General features: G+C 37.2%; 1 protein-coding gene across 1 annotated transcript in view; it reads right to left on the reverse strand.

Annotated features, from left to right (window-relative positions):
• WDPCP (WD repeat containing planar cell polarity effector) overlaps window positions 1–22,533 on the reverse strand; it is a 90,368-nt gene that overhangs the window by 36,537 nt on the left and 31,298 nt on the right. Inside the window, exons 9-11 of the mRNA XM_010575045.1 lie at window positions 21,098–21,707; window positions 16,726–16,914; window positions 14,022–14,145 (exon numbers count right to left, since the gene is read on the reverse strand). Of these exons, the coding sequence (XP_010573347.1) occupies window positions 14,022–14,145; window positions 16,726–16,914; window positions 21,098–21,707 (923 nt within the window). The remainder of the gene's footprint in view (window positions 1–14,021; window positions 14,146–16,725; window positions 16,915–21,097; window positions 21,708–22,533) is intronic.

Raw genomic sequence — 22,533 nt, forward strand, 5'->3', positions numbered from 1 at the left:
AGTCCAATCAAGGGTGATATGCATTCAAAAAGTGAGTATTAAATATGCACTGAGCAAACAGAACAGGAAAAAATGAATATTGAAATAATTTACATGTAATCAAACTACACTGAAATTAAGTTTTAATTGTTCAGTATTCTGCGATGCATATGCAGATTTTAAAGTATTCAGAATATCAATCAAGTGTTTACTTACATCAAGCAATTGTATTTAAGCATACAAAACAGATCATGAAAATATGTTCAATCAGCTACAGCTCCCAACATTTACTGCAGGGTTTACATGATCACTTTTAATTCAGTTATTTCATTTAATATTTCAATTTAATAGCTCATTCTTTCATTCAATTTCTAGGCATCTTGCCCATTTCTTAAACACAATAATAATAATTATTCATAAAAGGAGCTGTTTCCCGTAAATTCTCATATCAGCAATTTTTGGAACAGAAATGGTTTTCATGATTTTTTTTTCTCAAAAAATGTTATTATCTGAAATATTTTCCTTTTAAATTAGACAATATTAAAGTAAAGAATGACATCTGTAAAATGACTGCACCCTGTTTCAATGGAATTCTGAGCCAGAATAATTAGAGATTATCAGGTTAAAGAATGTAAAAAGTGTGTGGCTAGGTTGCTAAGTGGTTGATTTAAATGGAGACAGATTAGTTTTCAACCAACTGTTGAACATAACACCACTGATTTAGGCATGTAGCTGTATTTCAGAATACAGCTTCAGAGCCTGTTTAAAAAACCTTTGTCCAGGGCTCAAGGTCTTATATATTCCACATGAAAAATATTGATGCGTAATGAAGTCAGGTATAGATGGTGTAACCTCAGCGCATCTGTAAAATGACAACCCTGAAATTCTATTGACCTTCAAGTAAATATTTTAAAGTAAAATTTCAGTAAATTCTGAAGACTTAGATTGCTATGTAACCGTTCATATATAAAATATAGTATTAGTCAAAGACTTATATCCTGTATTTTATAGTGAATGCTGAACTACCGTTACTTTGAGTTCCTAGAGAGGAATAAATACATCAAGATCTCACATTTCATTAAAAAAATCAAAAAACTTTAAACAAAAGTCAACCAAAAACTGGTACAATTTTACCCTAATGAATTCAGTAGGACATCCTATTTTAAGTAAGATAGTTGCAGAGAAAATCAGACCACTGAATGCAGCCTGAAGACCAGGAACTCTCCAAAGAACCTCTCTTTCCCGCTCTCTCCAAACTGTAGGTTTGTGTTTCAGGATCTCATGATTTGGGGGACTCAGTCTCAAAATTTCTGAATTTACTTCATGTTCTCTTATTATTTGTTTGGATAATGAACTGTCTGGAAAATAGACTATCCCTATACTATTGATCTCCTTTGGCAAAAATCAATTAATTGGTGGGTATTAGTTTACTGCAGCTAGCCTATTTCAACACCAATGTATGTGCAAAGGCATACCAAAAGTTTCACATATTACAATCAGAAATTTAAACCATACTTTCTGTTTTTTAAAAGAAAATATTCTGTGAGCAACAAAGAGTACTGCTGATTAGTTTCCTATGCTTCCTCCTACACAGGCCTCAGCGCAGTAACTCTACCTGTTCCCTATGTGCCCTGCCAAAATAGGCTCCAGACAATATACTGTCCTTCTCCCAGCAGGGTATACTCACCTCCCTCCCAACAATGGTTTGAGCAAGAGGCAAGGTAGACTGTGTTTGCTGTTAAGCAGTGTGTGTCTTGATTGGCAGAACACATTCTGCTGAACTTTTGCTGTAGCTGTTTGGGATGGAGATAACCTCCTGCATCCTATTTAACCCTAACTGGTTGCTGCTTTTTACAAAACTGGCAGGCATTTGCTTATTTCTTCTACCTTCTGTAAAGTCGGTTGAGATTCACCAGTGATTCTGTAAGTTAGTAGGGAACTGACGGAAGAATCAATGGATGCATTGGTAAGTTATGACCTCTGAGATGCTAATGGTATTATTTTGCCAACCCCCTGCTATTATGCTACTAGTTTTTTAGATTATGAGATCTTTTGTACAGGACACATAAACCTCTGAGGAGGATCCACAACCTTGTTGCCTTCTAAGATACTCTCGTACTGATGAAGAGAAAGTGCTGCAGAGTACACAAAAGGCTAATGGAGAAACAGCCACCAGGTCCATATGTATGTGAGTCAAGGGGATAATCTTCTAAATTGTATTTTAGATGCAGAAGCTCTAAAGGTTGTCCAGGTATAATCTATACATCCCTTCAGGCCCAAATTTAGCAAAGCATTAATGTATGGGTTTATGACCTATAATTTTCTATGGGCCCTAATATGGGCATGTTAAGTGAAGTGCTGGATTTGGGGCCTCAGTGACTTGTTTAAAAAGAAATCCCTTATGGAACATTTCAAAGGTCATACACAAATAGGTCTCAAGTAAAAGTTAGTGAATAACCAAGAGAAAATTTGAAATGGGCACAAATATCTCAAGCCACCCAATATTTCTGTTACTTAAAATACACTGTCAAATTACATATCTCTGAACTAAAGGAAGTCCACCTATAACTTCATAGATTGTTGGGCATAAAACCGAATGCCCTTCACATCAAAGGGTACCCTCTGGTATGAAGCAAGAAAACAAACCAACCAACCAAATTAAAAAAAATAAGAGGAAAGAGAAAGCTAATAAGGGGAGCCAGACAGTATGGCTCCCTGGCCAGAGAAAGCCCTTGAGGGCTGTAACTGGCTGTGAATCTTGAAGATGTTCCCAACCTGAAAAAAAATAATAATCTTACCATGTGATTCCTATCTTATAGGATGATATTCTGCTCTAGGAAACCTAAATGTATTCTTGTGTGAAATAGTTCAGATGACTCTATGATAAACATACATGCTGCTTCTCAGGACAGACTTTCTATGTTCAAAGAAAAGCTGTTCAGGCATTTTTGAGTCAGATTTTCAAGAGAACCAAGTTAATTTTTCAATGAAGTAGTTTATTAAGAAGGCATCATTTAAACTTTTGAAATACATATTTAGTAATAAATAGTATAGATGTATGAAATATTCTAGAAAAAGTAGTAGTTTTAGATATAAAGAAAGCTGTCATTTATTTGTTGACCTTTGCTCAAATTAACTATAAAACAGCACTAGTTTAACACTATAGAACTGTCTTATATCTACACCAAAGAAATATTAGTTTAAAGATCCTGATTCTATGAACATTTATGTCACACACTTTCCATGTGATGTTGGTCAATCACGTCAGCCTGCATTCCTCTAGAATGGGCCACTGAAGAGGATGACTGTTGGGAGCAACAGCAACGTTTTCTTACTGTGTAGCATAATTCTTTCATGTCTGTCAAGTGCTCTGAGATTTCAGTAGTAGGTGCTATGAAAGTCTGGATAACAGCAATTTATTACTGTTATACATTATTATTATATGAATTCAAACTATGATGGTTTATTTCTTTTTAAACTAGATTCAGTCTTTTCTTGTAATGTGTACTTCCTTTGAATTTCCCATACTCTGTATTTCCTTTTTCATACTCATTTTGCTTCAAGATAATATATTTTGTTGCTATAGCAATGTTTCCCTACCTTGCAATTTTATCATAGTGGCTTTCCTTCAGGTTTCTCTAAGCTGCAACTAACACCCACACAGCAAACACAGCCTCCCCCTACCCCCAAACCTCTCTGTTCCCCCAGCCTCTTACTACATAGTAACTTCTCAACAGTTTATCTTTATCTTTAAATACAGACACACTCCAACATACTCTTCCAAAGTACTCTGAGCTAAAAACAGGTGTTAATTAAAAATGCTGATAAGAGTCAGTGACACCTGTTGTTTCACATTTATTTTCCTCAACCCTGTCTGTTAAATCCTAGCCTTTATTGCATTAATTTGCTTCTGCTTTTCTTCTTTTCCAGCTTTATCCCTCTCACTCCGGTGATCATGTAAACTTAACAGTATGTCTTGAAAGCTGGATTTTATTGAGCAAACATATCAGCATGTCTACACACTAAAGACAGCTCTATAACAGAGGCCCAGTATCATCATTATGGTTAAGCATGAGTTGCTGCCTCTATAATAAATCCTTATTGTATATGTGTGATATCTCCGCAATTTCAAACTGCAGCAGATGAAAATTTGGTATTAAAGCTAAGATGAACAGGTCCTTCTCCTCCTTGACTTTCCATGAGGTAGAGGGCCAATTCTCCCTCATGCCGGACATTGGATAAAATGCATCTTTTTAGTGCTAAGACTTCTCAGAGGAAATATATTAGCTCAATATTTTCTAAAGCTGGCTACCTAAATACAAATATCTAATTACAAAGTCATGGTGCAGGGCCAAATTTTGACTCACTTGTTGAGTTACAGGTCCATTACAGTGTATTTACTTTTTCTATCTAGGTTTGTCAATAGACAATAGTATTTCTTTATAATAAAATAATGCAGTGGTAATGCTCATAAAATTCCCATATATAAGAACTCCATTACAGCAAAAATAGCCACAGGAGAACCAGACAAGAAATTCTCTGGAACTTTGATCATACAAATTTTGGCACATTTTTGAGGGAGCAAATGGAAAACTAATGAGTATTTTATGGTTTTTCTGCACAGCATCATGTACAAGAACATAAAACATAAGAACGACCACTTGCTCAGACTGAAGGTACATCTAACCTAATACCTTGCCAAAAGCTAGGTGCCTAGGAAAGAATATAAGAACAGGGCAAGCATATGGTGATATTTTCCTAAGTAGTCCCCTAGTCTCCAACAATTTGTGGTTCAGGGATTTGCTGAGCCAGAGGTGGTTTCTATGTTGGTACTCCTCAGTGAATTTCTCTTCCCTGAACCTTGCCTTTCAACTCATATACAATTTTATCATCCACCACATCCTGTGGTAAGGAGCTTCATATTTTAATTACATGTTATGTGAAGAATCACCATATTTTGAAACTGCCATGTGTTAACTTCACTTGATGACCCCTAGTTTTTGCATTAGAAGAAGCAGTGAGCAGTCATTTACTGTGCTCTTTCTTCCTAACACTCACAATTTAATAGATCTCTATCTCAGTTGCCTCCTCTATAGGTTGAGGAGTTCTAGTCTATTTAGTCATTCGTTTCATTAAAGCCGTTTCATGCCTTTAATCATCCTGGCTGCCCTTCCTAAAGCTTTTTGAGTTCTACTATATCCTTTTACAGATTATGGGACTCCAAAACTACACATAAAATTAAGGTGAGCTGAAGTTCACTGTTTTGTTGCCTACTCCTTTTCTAAGAATTGCTAGCATCCAATTTTCTTTTTGTACTTGTGCTGAGCACTGAACTGACCATTTTATAGCTGTAGAGTTATAAGACCAAATTCTTCTTCCAGAATAATGGTGAGATCAGACTCCATCATTTTATACATGAAGTTAGGAGTCACTCCCTGCCATGTGCTTCACTTTGAATTTATTTACATTTAACTTCATCTTCAATTTTGACACTATGTCACTGGGTCCTGTGAAGCCCTTTTGCTGTTCTTCACAGCAGGCCCTATCTTTACTAGACTTAATAATTTAGTATTATTAGCAAATGCTGGCACCTCACTATTTGCTCCTTTGCCAGGCTACTTATGAGTATAGATTTGCTATACTTATAAAATCCATTGGTGACCTCCATTGACAACTGACCATTTACTCTTACTCTGTTTCTTACCTTTTAATTAATTACTTATCTATGAAAGGGGAGCCTCCCTCTTATCCTGTGGCAGCTCAGTTTCTTCAAGACATTTTGGTGGGAGACCTTCCAAAAAGGTCTTCAATGGTCATCAGTAGAGCTAGATATCCATTACTGACATGATTGCTGACATCAAAGAATTCAGAGTTTTGAGACATTACTTGCCTTTACAGAAATCCTGCTGACTCTCCCCTAATAAAATGTATTTGTCTGTATGTTCACAACTTTTTTCTTAATATAGTTTCTACTAATTTCACTGGTACAGAGGTTGGACTTACAGGGCTATAGTTCTTCAAGGTCTCTCCAGACTGTGTTTTGAAACTGAAACCTTATTTTCCATGTTCCTGTCCTTAGGTGTTAAGGTAATTCTAAATAAGTGGTTATACACCACAGTGTGTATTTCAGCTAATTTATGCTTGACTACCTTTAGAAATTCTGGATGAATTTTATCTAGTGCTGGTCATATATTACTCTTTATCTATCTATAGTATAACTTCTTTTACTGATACTTCAACACTTACCAGTGTAAAGTAAGAAACAAACATCCCCATCCTCTCCTGTCTTGGCCAACTGGTCAAAAGGGGATTTTTAAAGAGGTCTGCATGCCTATCTGCTTTTTGTGTCTTTCTGTAAACCTTTCTTCAGATACTTTTGCTAGTCTTTGTGCCTCTCTCCTTCTATTACAGAAACTATATCTGAGCATCTAAGATCTTTCTGTTAACTGGCCAGTAATAATGTGATACAGGAGCTAGACATTTACAGTGCAAATCATTCCATTTATCTTCAAACAGCTCACCTTTACATGGCTAATTTAAGCTAATCAGGTAGGCTCCCTTTATAGTTAATTGATAGGGATAGGCACTGATGTTTGATACTTCACGCTTATCTTAGACATCTCCCTTCGACTGGATTACTCATCCTTTGAGTGCTCATGTCTTTATACTAACTACAGAGGAAGCCCAGATGAGTGTGTAGGACATCTAAATTCTACATCATGAAGTCAGGAGAGGTGAGGTGCACCCCCAAGACACTAGATCGAGTTATTGGACAATTGACTATTGCTGACTTTTGTTCTAATTTTTACTTACAGTATCCTTTCCTTAGCAGGCTCTTCATTTCTGAAGAACCATAAAAGGGAGCTCTGCATTTGAAGATAGGAAGCCTAGGGCTGCTTGACTATTCAATTAGCTCTTCCTGGAGGGTACTGGATGGACATGGGAGAAAAGTCAGAAGAACAAAGCTCTTTAGGGAGGAAAACAAACAATTTTTTGCACACAACAAATGGATAACAGATTGCGAACCCATGTTCTGTTCTGATCTGATGAGCTGAGCTCAAGACAGATTATTGTCAGATGGTCCATATACAGAAAAGAGAAGTGTAATGGTGGGGTTCAGGAAGACTCTAAAGATGAATGGAGAAAAAGTATTTTGGTAAAGAGATGAGACATGAATAAATCTGGAAAGACTGCAAGGAAAAAACCCAACCATCTTAAATTCAGGTTCTTGGTCAGGACCTCAAGAAGAGATTTTTGAGTGTCACTCCAAAAGGAGATACCATTAGTGACTAGGTAGAGTTGATGGGAAGGGAGTAATTGATGACCTGCAAAGGAAAGCTGAGGCTGACTTACTGCAACTGCTCAAGGGTGGAGAAGTGTTGTTACAAACTTATTCTTGAGTTTTTGTCCATGATTATGGTATATTTGCATTGTTTCTGCACTCAATGTATGCCCAAAGCCCCTCAGATTTCAGGGGAATTGCACAGCTGGTACAGCAGGAATAAGCCACCTTATGAGGACAGATTATCAGTTACACAACACAACAAAACAATGGTCTCCATGTGGGTTCAGCTTCTAAAAGCAGCAATATCAAAGTCAGATTAGCCAGCATGTGGGAATAGCCTTCGCACAAGGAACATTAGTCCAGCATAGATATTCTGCATTCCTTTTTTCCAGTGCAGCCCCGTGGGTGGGGACGTAGCAGAGAACTGGAGGACTTATGGCATTCTGGGCCACCAAACAGCCACCTGTTGGTGGCTGTGGGAAATGGCTCCATATAGGTGTAGCTCTGGGACTGCTCTAAGTGTGTGGGACGGGCCATTTTTCCCATGCTCCAAGCAATGTCTCTCAATAGGTTCAGCAGAAAATCCTGCCCTAATCTCTGACAGAGACTTCTTGTGGTTTACCTTCATGGGATTTTATTCTCAAGCAATTACGTCATGTCATTTGTCCCGTCCCGTCCCCCGTCCCCCCCCAATATTTTGCTCAATATTTCTTACATTGTAATCACCACTAGAGAATTAAATCCTGGAGCCATTCCTGTGGCATCAAAGCATCTGACTGAAATTGAAAACTGTTGTGGAATTGGTTTAAGAAAAAAAATCATTAGCAACATAGGACTGAAGCAAAGACATTCTAAACTTTTCCTGAGATATTTAACCTTTTTAACTGCAAAAATAATCTAGTTCCATTAAATAGGTGCCTTTATTTCTTGTTTCTAAAACAGGTCAAGAACCACGACCAGGGGAATCTTTTCATGTGCAGTTCCATCACAGCAATTGAAATTCTCATTTATCAGTGCCATGGTAATATGAAAACCTTTGGTTTTGATCGTTTTCACAAAATGACAAAAAAATGACTCTTCAAAGTCCTCTCCAGAAGGTGCTACTTTAGTCAGAATGCTGCTACTGAACTTACTCCCATAGAGATGAATTCTGTTCATGTGGCCACCATAGAGAATCTGACTGACATCAGTGGTCATTTTATCTGAAGGCATAATTTAATGCCTAATAGGTTACCTTATGAATATAAAAGACATTCCTAGTCCTGAACCATGTCATCATTAATGTTTATACATATTTTGTGACACACTATGTACCAATATAATTATAGATTCTACTTTTAGGGTGCCCTTAAAAAGGATCATAAAAGCTCTTTGCTCACTCTGTCCCTCAGTTCCATACAGTTGGCAGCAGATGGGATTGGAAACTATTCCTATGGAGTTGAGGCATTTTTTCATCTTTGATTTAGGGTCCTATTTAGGATGGAATACTCACAGTGAATATCTACTTTGCAGATTGCAGTGTAGTGATACAGGAACCTGCTTACCAAGGGGTAGTTAGTACTGCATAAGTGATGCACCTGCGGGGCGGAAGAGCTTTATTTTAGCTTTTCAAAGGCTGTCTTGGATTTAAGTGATAACTGACTGTGTCAAGGCATCATGTCAGGTAGTATAGCAGTACACTTCAGAACTCTTGAACAGTGAAGTGATTCATAAAAATCAGTATTGGCTAGAAGCAGATCTCCCCTGATGCTAATGACCACCTACTTTCTCATCTCCTTTATGAGTGTTTATTTACAAAGGCGCTCTGTCAAGTTCTGTGTGTAAATTCATGCCACTTTATGAATGTTCTGCCCAACATGTAGCTAAATTATTCTTTGCATTTAACCAGTAGCATCTTACATTGAATGCTGGGAAGAGCACACAACACTTAGGAGAAGATTTGTGAAGGAGTAAAAACAGTAACTATAAAAATATGGTGGGGGTTTTCATTTTTGAATTCATACAAAGGAGAATCTTTCATGAATCCATCCAAAATTCTACCAGTGAACATGATCAGAGCTGCGCTTTGCTCTTGAAAGAAGCAAATGCACTATCTTGTTATTTACAACAGAGCTTTGCTTTGTGGAAATATATTTGTACTATGGGAAAAAACCCCAAAGACATTCTCTTAATGGAATTATCAGATGGAAAGGTACAAATGGTTTTGAATCTTAGGTTTTTTCCATGTAAAAAAAAAGAAAAAAGATCCTTTAAAATGCATGTTCACAAACACAGGAAGAGAATTACGAAGGAGGAAAGGGCACAGCAGAAACACAGAGCTGTGGCTGCATTCTAATTCTACAACTCCTGAGCTGCATTTCAGACTTTATTTTCCAGCCCAGCCTTCACCTCTAGCTCATGCTAAGTTACTTTCTCACTGTCTTTCTGAGAGACACAGAAAAATTTAAACAAAACAGAGCAGGCGTGTGTTTGTGCCTGTGTGTGTGTGTCAAACAAACAAGATAATTTCATGCATTAGAAAATATGACAAGTACAATTTACGAATGCTTGATCAGAGTAAAGCAAAGCCATGAGTCAGTGATGCCATAGTTAACGAGTGAAAAACTACTTCATCCCATTCCATGTTCTGTACACGGCTAGATGAGGCTGTTATACAGAGGCAGGAGGTTGTGCAGCCACTCCCCCATTACACAAATACACTTACTAGGCAGCGCTCAACAAAAGGGTGGGGGCAAGAAGGTTACAGCTCCCCAAGGCTTCCTAATAAATCCACCTCTGCTCAACATTTTACATAATGATATAATGCATTATATTATTATAAGCAGTGACATCATAATAAAATACCAGAGTGCTACTCAAGTGGCAATGAACACCTAAGATATATTTCTATACTTGTAATTCAGTTCCTGTATTTTTTAATTATAGATAAGAATTTAAAGTGAAAATAATTATTCATTCCATAAATACTGTTGTAATGGATCCCTGGCATATAATTAAGAGGCCTTTAATTTTAATTTCATATACTGAACGCCTGTTTTTGGAGGTATTCCATATTCTATATTCAGGGCCTATACCTGCAAAGCTCTAAGCTTCTATTTTAGTGGAAGCTGAAGATGCTGCATGGTTTGCAAATTTAAGAACTTAGCTTTTATAACGACGGATACAAATAACACGGCTGCGTCAAACATGTTGCAAGGCATTTTCCTTCCTTCTAACTGCGATCCATTTCAGTCGTGCTGTCAGTGTTCCTTGGCCCATCTCGGGTTGGAGCACCATTTTCTAACTCATACTTGCAATACAGCCAGTAATGATGGAGCATCTTCTTTCTAAAGTGCCCAATAGCTAAAAGAGGGAACTTACCATCACAGCATTCAGCATTTTCTAGAAACTGATCTCTTTGATGGTAGAAAAATAGTTAGCCTATAATCTCACTGATAATGTGAAAATGGATGTCTCCAGTTATTTGCAACTGGATATACAACCTTTCCACCTACAGTAAAGATTAAAATCATTGGCACATGATTATTACTAGGTGAGGATAGCCTTTCTGAAAAGGTAACCGTATTTCTCAATTCTAGTAAATACAGACACTCACATCTTTAAAAGTACAACAATAACTGGCACCTTTTTGGCAGGCTCAGCAGGCAGGTCAAAGATTGTCTCAGCATGTAGAATGAATTAATATTTCTCTCCCAACAGTGGGTCCTTCTAGAAAAGGCTTAAGGCAGATTGGTGGAGCATTCAAAGTAAAGCTGGAGAGAGGGGTGAAAACTTTTGTTTATATGAACATTTTTCAGATTTACATCTAGAAATATTTAAGGGTTTTAATGTTTTAATCTTGTATGAAAGACTCCACCCTTCCCTGTCCACCCCTTATGTGTCTGGTCTCCTCTACAGCCCACCACACACATCCTAAGCTCTCTTCCCCCAGTTCGCTCTGTACTCCCACTCTGCCCTTTTGCAGGACTCTCTATGTCCCCATCCTTCTCTGCAGGCCTTCATCCCCAATTCCTTGTCTTCTACTCATGCTCCTAACCCCACTTTCCTCACTCTTCCTACCCCACTTCTGAGTTTCTCCCTGTGTGTTTTAGCTCCTTATGCTCTAGATTTAACTTCTGTGTATCTGCTGCTAGCTTTCTCTGAAGCCTAAAGGAGTTGCCAAAGGCCCTACTCTATTACAAGAAACACTTTTTGAGTATCAGCCATACTTATAGTGTACGTAATTTAGGAAGTGCTATGTTTCCTCCACTTCTTGCTGCAATAGGGTACAAAGTAATCACTTTGCTTTTGTCTCCTCATGCTCACAAGAGATTAACAAATGTCCCTTAGTGCTGCATCAAGTTGGCTTGACAGTTTACAGTGCTTCTGCATTCAAGTCTTCTTGTTTGGTCATGCAGACACATCTGCAGTAACAAAAATTCACTCTGAAGAGATTCATTAGCTATTTGTAACTAGCCGGCAATATTTAGTGCTAAATGAATAAGGGTAAAAAAGTGAATAAATCAAATAACAACGGTTGAGACAGAGAGCATATAACTGACTTAAAATGTACTCTTCCTGACACCCAGATACAGTTGCTGTCTCTGACAAACAGGTAGTGGGAGAACTACTCCATTCTCAGCGTCTTCATGGGCATAATATGGTGACCTGAAAAGGCAAGAGCATAATTCTCTCCGCACTTTTCTTCCTGTTCTGAAACTACAATTGTAAATGCAGGCTGGCAGAAGTGGCTTGCCTTTCTGGCTCCTCACAGACAGATGTAATAGCAGTGGCTGCAACTTTTGCGTGCCTGAAAGAATTAGTGAGCATTGTGCCGCCCTATGATTCTCCTAGACATTGCATCACGTCTAGATGGCATTCTCTCACCCAGAACCATGGTTTACCATTCCTCCAACAAATCTGTAGTACTCTCTGCTTAGCCTACATTTAAATAATTCTAGTAATTTAAGAAAACATCTAAAAGGAAATAAACACCAATTAAGGCACAGCCACTTTAATACAATAAAGATCAGCTCTGAACATCATTTCTTTACTTTCTATCAGATAAATCTCCCATTTCTGAACATTTCATTTTGTACTTAGATTATGTCTTCTCAGATAAGCTTTAAGCATTACCATCTGTTCTGCAGCAATCACATGATCCTATCACTTTGATTCAGTTGAATACAAATCCCTTTGACAATAGGGAAACAGCAAAATAACACACATTTGTTCCAAAACCTGCCACAACCGTATATTGTTCAAGAGCTGCTTCATAGTGGAGGTAAAAGACACAGGAAGACTCTTCTACACACCTCCTGTCTGTGCCCCATACTGTCCAGGCAGCATTCTGACACTGAAGCGTCTTGTTTGCTAGGGCGATTGAGTCAGTGTTTCAGCTGTGTTCAGCAGCCCCAGGGGCTGAAAGCTTAGCCAGGGCCCCATGCCTCTGCATGCCTGCTAGCATTTGGAAGCAAATCCTGAGTCAGAGGGAATACACCTTTCTCTCTTAGATGTAAAAGCACTATAGTTACACCTCTCAGCAATCTCTGAGGCATTCTTTCCGCATCTGTCCTCTGCAGGCAACTGGCCCACAGCCACTACAGTTGGCCATTGCAGCTACAGATCTTCCCTGCTGGTTTCTAGGAGAAAGGCAAAAGGAGAGTTTGTACCCGCTATCATGGCCACATCTATTAAGAAAACTCCAGTGAAAGGCTGGTACATATTATGCAGGTATTTAGAGCATTCTTCTACTTAGAATAATTTCCCCCTTGGAATGAACCTGTTTACCAGAAAGATGATCCTATTCAGACTCAAAACGTAGAAGACAGTATAAAATATTTTTCTTTTAAGATTTGAAAGAAGCACTTACTGTACTATCAAAGTAGCTTGCAGTTTCTAGTTTTGCATATGCAGACAATGTATATAACCCGGATGAATCACCAAAAAAGGGTGCATTGTGAGTCTTCTGTGTCCATCTACACTCCTCCTCAACAATGTGTTACAAACATTGTATCATTCAGAAGGTAATTTCTCCTTATTTTCACCCACTGGATAATTTTCAGAGGGAATGGTTCAGCTATATTTGTGGTTGAACACATGAACAGGTTAAACTGCTGTATATTGCTATTTATAACTGATTGAAATTTAGGCTATTGATTTATTTTGAAGGAAAAATATAGCAATAAGGCAATGTACTACAAATTCTAGCTGAATTTGGTATTATGACTCTTCTAATGTCATATAATTTACAGACAAATTCAACGTTTCATTTTCTTCTCTTATTTTAATGGCACTGAAAATTCACTGAAAATTACTGGAATATGAATTTCTATATGAGAACTTTGAGAGTGAGAATAACAAAATGCTCAGATTTCAATGATGAAAAGACAAAAATGTCTCGGACCATGTACTGTTCATTTGCGCTTTAGCTTCTATTTAAACTCAGTGTTTTCTCCAAGTTTGTAAGCTGTTTCAATAGTTAATCTGCAAGCAGTTGGTGAATATAAATCTCTCAGAAGCATGCTATCTTTTTTCTATCAAGCTAAAAGGGAAAGGATGATTCATTTTAAGTGTATTGATGATAGAAGAGTTCTGAATAGGATTTTATCTGCAATACTCTACTTGAAAGGAATGAAGTGCAAGTTAAACAAACAGTAACAATGAATGCATTTCTTTCAGGGGTGGTCCTCTTGGAAAATGCTAACCACATTAAAGTAGGTAGTTATTGAAATATGCAATTAATTTTAAGTTGATAGAAGTTGAAACTGTCATTCACCTGAGCAGGTGGTGGAAGAACCTTCTTGCATATCTGCTGATTGGGTCCCTGTACTCCAGCACAGTTGTATCCAAGAGGGGTCTTCTTGGAGCATAAAAGGTTCCAAGGCTTGCCTCGAGCTGTGCTGTGGAGTTCAAACACAGCAGCAATGAAACAAGTGAAACTGTTTCAATTACAAGAGGTTGCTCATGTTTGCAGTCAGTCAAATTCCTCAAACACTGATGAAATGTGATGTTGTTGTAGGACAAATGAAATTAAAATATGACAGATTGTACAAACACAAATGTGCATATAAACTTTCACTTTGAGGCAGAGTTGACAAGGACTTTGAGCAACAAAAGCTGTCAAAAGGATGAAGAAGTCTATAACACATCAAGTTCTTACCAGCAGTGTACAATTAAAAGTGACTCATAAGAGTAATACAGTTTGAACAAGTTTGTCCAGGAGATCAACTCTCAATTAGCTCAAATCACCTTTGTCCTCTTAGGCAAACAACAAGGAAGTTCAGTTTTTCAGGGATTATTGTGTTAGGTCAGCAGGTGACAGAACCCTTCTTGTGATGGCCTTGAGGTCTAAGGAACCTCCTTAAGCCTACAGATATTTAAAAACTTTAAATAAAAGGGTCTAGAAACCCTAAGGGTTTGACTCTCTCTCTTACAGCATGTAGTGGTGGGAAACAGGATAACCTCCCTTGTAATCAATAAAATAAAGCCCCTTTGTTGCAGAAGTTCTCTCCGCTTTAAGTATTTTCTGACTGCTTGTGGCCACACTGCTATACTCCACAGCTGGAGCTCTTAGGCATTTTTCTACATGTTTTAAAAAAAATTATAAATAATACAAGAAAATACATGGCATACATTTGTGTCCCACATGCTTAGCTGAAAGGAAATTTAATGATCAATAGTATTTATGTTATGTGACTTCTGCTTGAGAGTTAACATGTAGTACAAGTCCTTATAGGCAGAACAGGGAGAATTTGCTATATATTTGCTATATAGGTTCTCCTTTCAGAGTGAATGTGCAAACTGCTACTGCTAATCAGAATTTTGTGGGGGCTTTAAAAGCACAATATAACCTACTGTGTTGTTAGGCAGACAAAATCTCATTAATTTGCTGTTATTAATGTTTGTTTGAACTAGCCATTTCTGTATTTAGTGATAATGGTTCTTTATTTCCAAGCATAGTTACATTTTATTTTATTAGGCTCGATAGCACTAAATGTGCTAATAGTACTGTGTTAGAAACAGAGGCAAACTGTTAGTAAATTCGGTTTTGCGTTATTTTAAATCTAGACAGTAAGATAAGTTGAACTTTAAACGTATTTTCTTTCAAAGCAGCAGTCAATTTAGATTAAAATTGAATACAGCAGTACCTTTGCAAAAACAAGCCATACTCTCTTGCCATTGCTGTTTTCTTGACAGCATGTTTTGTACTTCTGAAATATTTCAATGTACATGGAATACTAGTAACTACTAGCACAGTTATAGATTCATTAGATAGCCCAGCTTGATGTTGAAGGCAGAATAAAGATCTCAACAATAACTGCCCCACCGCTATAAATAAAAGGCCCCACTGGGTTTTGCTAATAAAAAAGAAAACAAATTACCATGCCAAATTTGTTAGATTCACTTAGAATAACTCCTGAACAGAATAAAATTCCGTGTTTTGTAAACAGGGAGCTGCATGGGGGGAAACACGCAGACATCTGTTTATAATATGCATATTTTTACAAGAGTTTCAAAACCAGCCCTTTTCATGTGTCCTTTTAAAAGCATGTTTTATTTAGAATTGATGCACTATGTTTGCAATGCAGAGATTTTTTTTAATCAGATCCCCCCAAATGGGATAGCTGGTGCCTTGGCAGCAATGTAGGACACCTTGGAGTTTTTCTATCATCAAACACACCAGAATCCTAAGTATTCTTTTTTGCCACAAAAGATGCCTGGTCCCCAGCTGTCTGCCTGCTAGACTGGAGGATAACACCTTCACTAAATCAAGGCACTTCAAATCTTGAAGTCTATTGAGTTTCAAGATAGGCAGCAAATCAAGAGGAAGGCAACACACCAGGCTTCAGCAGAGATGAGGCTGAACCTAAAATGCATCATTTCTTGTGAGGGACCCCAGCTACTACTGCAGGAGGCCAGATTACACTAAGGACAAATGCTATAATCCTAAAGGAGGCAGCAGAGGATAGTGTATTCAAAGCCTTTGGATCTTGTAATGGAAGAATGACCCTTCAAAAGCACCTTAAAAACCATACTAAAATCTCCTGTCCCTGTTGCAGGAAAATGTCCCTCCTTAATTTGATGCTGTCTCAGCATGAATGTATAACAGACATTTCAATCCTATATTAACTAACATTGTTCTGTAACATAAGCTAAATTTATGTACTGTAATAAAGTTACAGCATATATATGATAGTGTTATATATAGTAAGTCATGCCTATACCATATATATATTAAAATATGAATTATTTTATCATCACTATTGATACAAATGAACTAAAATGCAATCAACACATTGATTCAGATTTTATTGAAATTATTTGTCTACATACAACATTTGACTATGAAGTACCATAATCTGGCTGACTGGATTCTCACTATTTTCTCCTTTATATAGTCAATAAATATATTGTCATTATCCACGTATGAATTACAAAGACACCACAAAAATACATAAAAAATATAATCAGTCTCTTACCTTCTCTGTCTGGTGTAAGCTTTTGTTTAAGAAGGTGATTGACAATGGCACTCAAGCATATATAGCACTGACGACCCATAGTGTTCCAGTTCATGGTGTTCAGGACATTAATTGCCTCATGTATCTCATCGTAACCAATGTACTGGTGGATGATTTCCACAAGGCCCAGCTGTCCTCTTGTGATCACACCTTTTACAGGAAATATTAAAACCAAAGATAGTGTTATGAATATGTAAAACAGTAGCTGACTACTTTTCAGAACAGCTAAAAATAACTGCTGTTGGTTAAAATTAGAAAGTTTAAGTTAATGGTTTTCAGTATTGAATTTTTATGTGAGATAGCTCCTTATTATCTTGGTAGATTCAGACTGAGGGTGCTTTGGACAGCAGAGAAAAAAACATCAGTGAACTTCACACACTGAGGCTGAGCAAATGTGGCCAATACCCACTGGTGACAACATCATGTAATGAAGTTTGTTTTAAACATGGTAGAAAAAGCTTTTTCCCAGTTTATTATTACTGTATTGGAGGTAATAAATTCATGTTCATAGCATCTCCTTCCTGTAGAGAAAACTTGCTGGACAACACTAAAAAATAGCATTTGTCTCAAACAAATGTACCTATGTATGCAAGTTTACAGCACCTCAAACTTCAAAGCAACAATTACTCCATTACTCTCCATATTGCAATTGCTCTAGAACTTACTTCTAGCTTGGCAAAATTCTCTAAGAAGTGAAGCATTTCTTCTGTGAGGGGATATCATGAAAGATACCAACATCTAGGGACCCTGGAATTAACAGTTGCACATGAAACCAAGAACAAGCTTGCTGTAAGGGAAAAAAATGAGCGACACATTGCTCACTCCATGAGAGCATGATTTATCTACAGCACTCTTATCTCTGAAAAATAGAAATTAAAAGACTGTCAGTGTTTCTTGACTTGTAGATCTCAGCTTCTGAACAGAAAAGGTGACTCAAAGGCTGCAGAAAGTAATGTTTTTTATTGCCTCTGACTAGCCAAATGATCGTGTGACATAGGCCACACATGGCATTTTAGCAATTCTTGCTTGCTTTGGGTCACTTACTAGAGTATTCTTTATCACTACTGTTCCAGATATTAGACAGACACCAGAATAAATTTACTGTTCCCCTCTTGTTAAATAAAAACATAATGTTATTTTTTTATTTTCTCAATTTATATTCTGATGTTGTTTGTCAGAACTAATTGTAAGAAAAAAATTCTGATGAGAAAGGGAACAAGCTGAATTTCAATACTGATATTAAAGCCATAGGATGGCTGGGGAAAAAGGTCTGATAACAGAGAAAAGCAGACCTGATATATAGAAAACATACCTCACAAAATTTTCATAAATGTAGTTGTGAATATTGTTTGTGATGTAAAATAAGAATTGAGAAAATAAAAGTAGAGAAAAACATCTGACTATACCTTGAGGACAAGTAACCTGCTGAGAACTTGCATACACAGATCTGACGCTTTGGGCAAAAAAAGCTTACATATTTATTTTGCGTAACAGAGAAATACTTTAGGTTTTTAGTGTCATTAAAGATATGGTTGTCTATTATATTTCACTTTACATTTGCATGTATTGAAGCCTATGGACATTATACTGTGTAATAGCCATGTTTAACCTATGTATGTGTGATAATATCTAATTGTTATGGTAGACTTTATTCTTCCTAAATGTTTAGTGTTTTTAAAGCATTACATAAGTTGAGCAATCTTCACATTAATTGCTAAGTGAAGATGAAAATACGTATTTGCATGCTAATGAAATATAATATTATATTTAACATGTCTTTCGAGGCCAGCAATGCTGAACCACTGGCACCAGTACCAAGTTTGGCATTATCCAAGATCTGGGTTGACATCAATGACAAGAAGCCGCAATACTTTTGAAAATGAATTTGGCATTAGACACCAAAAATATTTGCCATTAATGTTTGAGGGTAAATTTTATATGAATCTTTTCCTGCAATAAATCTGGCTACACAGCACAATGGAGAATTCACAGAACTTGTCCAAAATCATACTATGTCAGCTGGAAGTTAAAAACATATTTGCCTATTCTCATTGCCATAGTTTCTTAGCAGACTTTTATGGGAAACAATCCCAAGCCATGAGTTAATTACAGATTTTATTTCAGTCCTGAATGCCTGTCTGGGTTTTGCTGTCGTGGACCTCTAAATTTTCCATATAATATATATTTGCATTATTTCTTAAATAGCAGAGACCTAAAAACTGCTGAGGTTGGGAAGAGGGACTGACTAATCAACACAGCATTACCTTGGTAGTGTGGTGAACTGAGAAGAAGAGGGGTAAAGCTGAAAACCAGGATGCAATAGAGAACAGCATATTTTTGCACAGTGGACTACAAAGACAAAGGGAGGGAGGAAGGGAGGGATAGAGCCTTGCCTTCTTCCTAGAAGAGATTTTACAGTAATTATACAGAATGAATTTTAAAATGTGATAACTTTCAGCTGTAGAGGTCAACATCTTCCCATTTGGATGCTTGACTTCTCCTGGGTGGTGCGCTTCCAGGCAACCTGCTTGGGAAAAAGAGGTGACAGCCAACTCACTGCCTAATTGATTTAGGAACGGTGCCCAGGGAGACAGTCCAATTAAGTTTACAAGCTGGCAATTAGCAGGAAAGGCCTCTAAATCCCTGCACTGAGAGCCTGCTTGCCTTCATAAGAACATAAATGTGCTAAAGATAGCAAAGGGAAAGCTGTACTTTCTGGAAAGCTGTTGTGAGAAAACCCCACAAGGGAGGACTAAAGAAAAGCAAGGTAGATGTGGGTAAAGTGCCTTCTGCTTGACAGGTAAGACGTAATTTAGAGGGTTTTTTTTAATGGCCAACATGCACAAAAACATCAAATAGCTGTTATAATTAGTGTTCTGGGGTACTCTGCAACTATTAAACCTGTCATTGAACATAATGCATCTGAATTATCTCAAAATAAATAGTAACTTATAAATAGTTTTTTAATATTTTTTTAATAACAGTAATAATCTGGATCAGCTCTTCTAAAACTACAAGTCAATCCAACATTTTTGTTGCTAACATCCTATTATATTAATTTACCTTTTGCAGTGGCATACTTAGTTAAGTTTTTTAAATTCAGTCTTTCAAATGTTTAGGTCGGCAGTACTTTTAGACAGGATTTTCCCCCACAAAAGCCCATGCATGTCTCAATAAATAAAGAAATAAAGTAGATTTTCAAACCTTACTGTCACCTAGTGTTTTTTAAAAAACAGGCTTCTTCCTAATCTCAATAGCTTTATACAAAAGAATCATAGAAAACTCCTGTAAAGATCTACAAAGGCAATCCTGTTTCCTTGGGCAGACAATGGGCAAAATGCTGAAATTTTCCAGGATGACTATATTCGACATGGCTGTCTGCCCTGCTGAAACACTGGCTTGGTAGTCAGAAGATTTAAGCATGATTGTTTTTTTAGCTCTCACAGTGGGTTTGCACCACTGTAACTTGCCTGACTTGAATGGAATGAATACAGTTCTCACTGATGAGCAACTGCAGGGGTTTTATTCTTAGTTCAGCCACTGACTCATTGTGTAACTCTTGGAAAGCCTTTTAGCTTTCCTTTACTGCTTCTTGTTATTCTGTTTGTAAAATGAATGTTACGGTTTTATGTTCTTAAAGACTCCTTACACCTAAAATAAGAAGTGCTATATAAATTCTAAAATTAGTACTGTTACTTCTTCTTTTATTCACAACTCCTGGCAAATTAATTGAGACACCAAACTTCTCTGAAGTTTATGAAAACCTTCCTTCTTGTGCGTAAAGTCTTCAAGGAAAGAAACGGTGTAACTTTGTGTACTGAAGTCAGGAAGAACAGAGTGCTGGGACAAATTTACATTGTAATGGAAAGGACAGTTGCATCATACACACACAAAAATAATTTAGGAAAGAAAATAGCTTTACTATTCTATTATTAAATATAGGTTATTTTAGCTTCTTCGGGGTATTACTACAGAATGAATACAATTCCTAAAATGATACACTACAGATTAAAAGAATTTTCCATATAAGAAATTGTTATGCTTCATTAGAGTAGCAGGGAACATAATGGGTCCCTGATCCTGCAAGAGATTGGGGTCCTATTCTGTCAGACCCCATATGGAAAGATACTAAGTAATTGTGAAACATAATGGACTCCTTGGTTAAACATAATGAACTCCTTGGTTCACATCTTCAGATATCATTGGAACTAAGTGCTCTTAAGGCTATGGTCCCATATATCTAAAATTAGGGTGTTTCAAACTACAAGATACTTCTGAGGTACAGATGTTTCCTTGAGCGCTCAAGGTTCAATAGATGTGCTCAATAACTTACCAAGTTTAAAGTGAAGTACTCCTAAGGGTCCTTTGTCGAATCTAACCAACAAAAGATCATGAATATCCGTGCTGTCAGTGCTGGCAGATGCAACTCGAGGAGCAGCCCACTGGATCTGGATGAGGCTGCTAGGCACGTCAAAGTGTTTACTGAATTGCAGAGTTGCCTCAGGTGAATAGTCTTGTGCCAAGAGCTGAATTTTAATTGGGGACAGTGCTGTGTCAAAAAGTTGCAGCTCCCCTTGAGAGCTGCCAACCATGAATATGGCTCCGGAAGGGTGGTAGGTTATTAAACCAGGCAGCAGTTCTGCTTGGGCTAACACAGTCACTTGGTTGTAGGCTTCATAGAGAATTATGGATGAATCTTCACAACCCAGGACTAGTTTGTCTTCTGTAACATCTCTGCAACAGCTGATGGCCTTGGATCGTAGTGGTATTCTGGTGACTGCTGCACACTGAATTTTGTTCCTAACACACTTGTAGACGCAGCTGTCAGCCATGGGCTTTTTGTCTGCGGAGATGGAGTGCTCTACTGTGTAAACCTGATAAGGCTGATTAGTGCTGAAGCTAGCATTTAGTGGATCCCACTCTGTACGGACGTAACTCAGAACCTGAAAAAAATCCAAAACATTTTGGTAGTCATTTGTAACAATTTCTTCTTACTTTGATGATTTAAAAAATAGACAGCTGCAAATATGCTTTCTCATGGGTCAGTAAGCTAAAACAAATACAGTTTTTAGAAATGGAGTTGTAAAATCTATTGTTTTAACTTTTAAAAGGTTAATTCCTTTGATTAAAAAATACTGCAATATAGTTTGAGCCCTATTTGTCCAAAGTATATAATAGGCTAGTAGAATAGAAGATAAAAGAAGGGATATAAAAGAATAACTGATTATTCACAAGTGGGGTCAGGGAGAAATCCCAAAATTGCTGGAAAAATTTATAATAGGTTACTCTGAGCATCACACATAGAGGATTTTTGATCATTTGCTCTGGGCTATGGTAACAGAACATGTTACACTGTAGTGGTAGAAACAATGACATGTTTAAACAATGTATACTATACATTGCCAAATTAGTAGGTGGTAGATGTTCTTTGGTGCCATATAGCTTTAGATGCAGAATAAATGAATTTGTGATAGCAGAAAAGGGGGACCGTTTAGGGGTGCTTGAAGATTGAATGAACTGGAAGAAGAACACAAAGGCAGAATATGATACAAAGACAGCAGATTGCAAAGAGCAAGAATTTGTAGTGTGGAAACATGGGAAGTATCATAAAGTGATGGAGGCAACAGTGGAGACCAATGAAGATTCATGTCCTATAATATATGGGTTTGAGCGAGAGGTGTTGTACAGGACTCGAGCAGGGAAACTGTGGGAGAAATACCAGCTGTAAATAAATTACAAATTAGCTTATGAAAAGCTATTTCTCTGAAA

Source organism: Haliaeetus leucocephalus, unplaced genomic scaffold (assembly GCF_000737465.1).
Source record: "Haliaeetus leucocephalus isolate CR32 unplaced genomic scaffold, Haliaeetus_leucocephalus-4.0 Scaffold450, whole genome shotgun sequence".
In the NCBI taxonomy this organism is placed as follows: Eukaryota; Metazoa; Chordata; class Aves; order Accipitriformes; family Accipitridae; genus Haliaeetus; species Haliaeetus leucocephalus.